General features: G+C 53.8%; 1 protein-coding gene across 1 annotated transcript in view; it reads right to left on the reverse strand.

Moving 5' to 3' along the window:
• Positions 1 to 5,000, reverse strand: part of LOC137362202 (glutamate receptor ionotropic, NMDA 2D-like) — a gene marked incomplete at its 3' end in the record, with an annotated part of 160,973 nt that overhangs the window by 86,723 nt on the left and 69,250 nt on the right. Inside the window, exon 3 of the mRNA XM_068026652.1 lies at positions 717 to 1,340. Coding sequence (XP_067882753.1) covers positions 717 to 1,340 — 624 coding nt within the window. The remainder of the gene's footprint in view (positions 1 to 716; positions 1,341 to 5,000) is intronic.

Raw genomic sequence — 5,000 nt, forward strand, 5'->3', positions numbered from 1 at the left:
AAGGTCGTCTTTTCTGTTTGGGAGCAGATCTGATATATTTGCTGCCAACTTTACAGTGAAACCTCTTGTGGGGAAGCCGAGTCTGCATTTAAACTCGGTGAAAATCTTGATTCATCTTCCCCCTGAGCTGTGCACACTCTTTAGACTGCTTTCGGCTCTGATTTTGTTATCGTGTCCTCTCTTTACATCCTCATCCCTCAACTCAACCATTTAACTGCCTGTCCTGGGAGTGTTTGATGGGGGACAGTGTAGAGGGAGCTTTACTCTGTATCTAACCCCTGTACTGTACCTGTCCTGGGAGTGTTTGATGGGGACAGTGTAGAGGGAGCTTTACTCTGTATCTAACCCCCCGTACTGTACCTGTCCTGGGAGTGTTTGATGGAGGAAAGCATTGTCAGCTGAACTTCGTTGCTGCAACCAGCACTCAGCAGCTCCAATTAGGTAGCAGCAAACCCTGTGCTGTACCTGTCCTGGAAGTGTTTGATGGGGACAGTGTAGAGGGAGCTTTACTCTGTATCTAACCCCCCCGTGCTGCACCTGTCCTGGGGAGTGTTTGATGGGGGACAGTGTAGAGGGAGCTTTACTCTCTATCTAACCCTCCCCGTGCTGTACCTGTCCTGGGAGTGTTTGTCGGGACGGGGCCCTCTCAGCTGCCCTTTGACCCCACCCCCCCCCCGCCCCTCCCGCCGGCTCTCAGCCACATGCCCCTCACTCACCTGTGAAGGGTCCCTTTCCCGCGCTGCGCCCGGTGGCCCGCGCACATCGCCCCCTCCGAGCTGCGGCCGGAGTCCCGCCTGGCGCTGCAGGGCCTGCGCCCCCCTGGCGATGATGCCCACGCCGTCCCTCACCCGCTGGTTCAGGTGGTTGCGCCATCCGTCCCACACCACGGCGAACGATCCCAGGGGGAGCAGGTCAGGGGAGGAGAGGGGGGAGACCCCCCCTGGCCCGGCGGCCAGCCCCGAGCCCACCAGGAACCAGACGTGCCCGGGCCCCGTCAGCCCGGCCTCCCAGGCCGCTTTGAAGACGGCCGGTGCCTCCTCCTCGGAGCAGTAGAGCAGCCGCACCTGGGCGCCGGCCTCCCTCAGCGGGCCCTGGTTGCCCCGCAGCTTGGTGGCCAGCGCCCGGTCGGTGGTGCTGACGTGCTGGACACTCCGCACCGCCCAGCCCACGTAGCTGCTGTCTGTCAGGATCTCCACTTGCTCCACGAAGCCCCGGTAACCGGCGTGGAAGGTGGTTACCACCCCGAACTCCGTCCAGTCATACTCCTCCAGCACCTTGAACATCACCCTCAGCTGTTGCTCCGTCGACAGGCCCAGCTGCAGAAAGGTGGAGCCCGTCTCCTGATAGAGTGGGGGGGGGGGGGGGACAGCGGGGAGGGGGGAGGCAACAGAGAAAGACAATGTCAGGCATGGAGCTGGACTCCTTCCGTCCCCACCTTCTCCCCCTCTCCCTCCCACTCCCCACCTTCTCCCCGTCTCCCTCCCAATCCCCACCCTCACCCCGTATCCCCCACTCCCCACCTTCTCCCCATATCCCCCCACTCCCCACCTACCCGGACGATGTAGGTGTCGAGTTCAGGGAGGGGGATTGTGATATACTCGAACAAATTAGCATTGAAAGGGAGGAGGTACTGGCGGTTTTAGCGGGCTTAAAGGTGGATAAATCCCCAGGCCCAGATGAGATGTATCCCAGGCTGTTATGTGAGGCAAGGGAGGAGATAGCAGGGACTCTGACACAAATGTTCAAATCCTCTCTGGCCACGGGAGAGGTGCCAGAGGACTGGAGGACAGCGAATGTGGTACCATTATTCAAGAAGGGTAGCAGAGATAAAACAGGTAACTACAGGCCGGTGAGTCTAACATCAGTGGTTGGGAAACTATTGGAAAAAATTCTGAGGGACAGGATTAATCTCCACTTGGAGAGGCAGGGATTAATCAGGGATAGTCAGCAGGGCTTTGTCAGGGGGAGATTGTGTCTGACTAACTTGATTGAATTTTTCGAGGTGGTGACTAGATGTGTAGATGAGGGTAGAGCAGTTGATGTAGTCTACATGGACTTCAGTAAGGCTTTTGATAAGGTCCCGCGTAGGAGATTGGTTAAGAAGGTAAGAGCCCATGGGATCCGGGGCAATTTGGCAAATGGGATCCAAAATTGGCTTAGTGGCAGGAGGCAGAGGGTGATGGTCGAGGGTTGTTTTTGCGAGTGGAAGCCTGTGACTGGTGGTGTACCGCAGGGATCGGTGCTGGGACCCTTGCTGTTTGTAGTGTACATTAATGATTTAGACGTGAATACAGGAGGTATGTTCAGTAAGTTCACAGATGACACGAAAATTGGCGGTGTGAATAGTGAGGAGGAAAGCCTTAGATTACAGGATGATATAGATGGGCTGGTAAGATGGACGGAGCAGTGGCAAATGGAATTTAATCCTTAGAAGTGTGAGGTGATGCATTTTGGGAGGACTAACAAGGCAAGGGAATATACAATGGATGGTAGGACCCTAGGAAGTACAGAGGGTCAGAGGGACCTTGGTGTACTTGTCCATAGATCACTGAAGGCAGCAGCACAGGTAGATAAGGTGGTTAGGAAGGCATATGGGACACTTGCCTTTATTAGCCAAGGCATAGAATATAAGAGCAGGGAGGTTATGATGGAGCTGTATAAAACGTTAGTTAGGCCACAGCTAACGTGTACAGTTCTAGGCACCACACTATAGGAAGGATGTGATTGCACTGGAGAGGGTGCAGAGGAGATTCACCAGGCTGTTGCCTGGGCTGGAGCATCTCAGCTATGAAGAGAGACTGAAAAGGCTAGGGTTGTTTTCCTTAGAGCAGAGAAGGCTGAGAGGGGACCTGATTGAGGTGTACAAAATTATGAGGGGCATTGATAGGTTAGATAGGAAGAGACATTTTCCCTTAGCGGAAGGGTCAATAACCAGGGGGTGTAGATTTAGGGTAAGGGGTTTAGAGTGGATTTGAGGAAAAATGTTTTCACCCAGAGGGTGGTTGGAATCTGGAACACACTGCCTGAAGAGGTGGTAGAGGCAGGAACCCTCACAACATTTAAGAAGTATTTAGACGAGCACTTGAAACGCCATAGCATACAAGGCTACGGGCCAAATGCTGGAAAATGGGATGAGAATGGATAGGTGCTTGATGGCCGGCACAGACACGATGGGCCGAAGGGCCTGTTTCTGTACTGTATAACCCTGTGACTCAACCCACCTTCTCCCCGCATCACCCACTCCCCAACTTCGCCCCATATCCCTCACTCCCCACCTGCCCACCTTCTCCCCATATCCCTCACTCCCCACCTACACACCTTCTCCCCATATCCCTCACTCCCCACCTACCCACCTTCTCCCCGTATCCCTCAAAGTCCCTTGACCAGCCTCACCCTGGGCCACATAAGGATATGTTAGGGACGGGCGAGCAGGTCAAAGAGGGAGGATTTCAGGAGTGTCTTGAAGGAGGAGAAAGAGAGAGAGAGAGGCGAAGAGGTACAGGGAGGGATTACAGAGCTCGGGGGCCCCCAGGGCTGCCAATGGTGGAGCGATGGGAACCGGGGGGAGGGGATGTTCAAGAGGCCGGGGTTGGAGGGGGGCAGAGATCTCGGAGGGTTGTAGGGGCTGGAGGAGGTTACAGAGATAGGGAGGGAGGGAGGTGAGGGGCCATGGAGGGATTTGAGCAGGCGGGTGAGAATTTTAGTATCGAGGCATTGCTAACTGGGAGTGTATCGAACCTGTGTTTTTTTACATAAGCTCCTGTACTGTACCTGTCCTGGGAGTGTTTGATGGGGACAGTGTAGAGGGAGCTTTACTCTGTATCTAACCCCCCGTACTGTACCTGTCCTGGGAGTGTTTGATGGGGACAGTGTAGAGGGAGCTTTACTCTGTATCTAACCCCCGTACTGTACCTGTCCTGGGGAGTGTTTGATGGGGGACAGTGTAGAGGGAGCTTTACTCTGTATCTAACCCCCGTACTGTACCTGTCCTGGGGAGTGTTTGATGGGGGACAGTGTAGAGGGAGCTTTACTCTGTATCTAACCCCCGTACTGTACCTGTCCTGGGAGTGTTTGATGGGGGACAGTGTAGAGGGAGCTTTACTCTGTATCTAACCCCCGTACTGTACCTGTCCTGGGGAGTGTTTGATGGGGGACAGTGTAGAGGGAGCTTTACTCTGTATCTAACCCCCGTACTGTACCTGTCCTGGGGAGTGTTTGATGGGGACAGTGTAGAGGGAGCTTTACTCTGTATCTAATCCCCGTACTGTACCTGTCCCTGGGAGTGTTTGATGGGGAACAGTGCAGAGGGAGTTTTACTCCGTATCGAACCCCATGCTGAGTTAATCTCGATGTATTGGATCGGAGAGGAATGAATTAATTAGTCTGTGGTAGATTACAAGTCTGAACAGGCAGTCTCACAGCAGTATCTCTGACAGTGCCAGATACGACAACGAGTTCTCCGGACAATCAGGCTGATGAATGAGTTCAGACTCAGAGCGGAACTGGTCTCTAATTTGTAAAGCTATTGATAGTTAACTGGTACTGAAAGGAACTTGGAGCAATCAGTGGTGAGAGATAGATAGAGACAGAGAGAGAGAGAGAGACAGAGACAGAGTGAGAGAGAGAGAGAGAGAGAGACAGAGACAGAGACATAGATATATATATACACCGCAGAGGAGGTGGAGCAGACAGACTCCCTCAAGAATGTCCCACACCCACCGGCCACTCACATCCTCCTGTGGGAAAGGGTGTGTGAACAGGAAATCCCCACCTTGGATCAGCACGTACTGAGAGGGAGAGAGAGAGAGAGACAGAGATAGAGAGAGAGAGACAGAGAGAGAGAGTGAGAGAGCGAGAGAGAGACAGAGAGACAGAGAGAGAGAGAGACAGAGAGAGGGAGAGATAGAGAGAAAGAGAGAGAGAGACAGAGACAGAGAGAGAGAGTGAGAGAGTGAGAGAGAGACAGAGAGACAGAGAGAGAGAGAGACAGAGAGAGGGAG

Source organism: Heterodontus francisci, unplaced genomic scaffold, assembly GCF_036365525.1.
Source record: "Heterodontus francisci isolate sHetFra1 unplaced genomic scaffold, sHetFra1.hap1 HAP1_SCAFFOLD_544, whole genome shotgun sequence".
In the NCBI taxonomy this organism is placed as follows: domain Eukaryota; kingdom Metazoa; phylum Chordata; class Chondrichthyes; order Heterodontiformes; family Heterodontidae; genus Heterodontus; species Heterodontus francisci.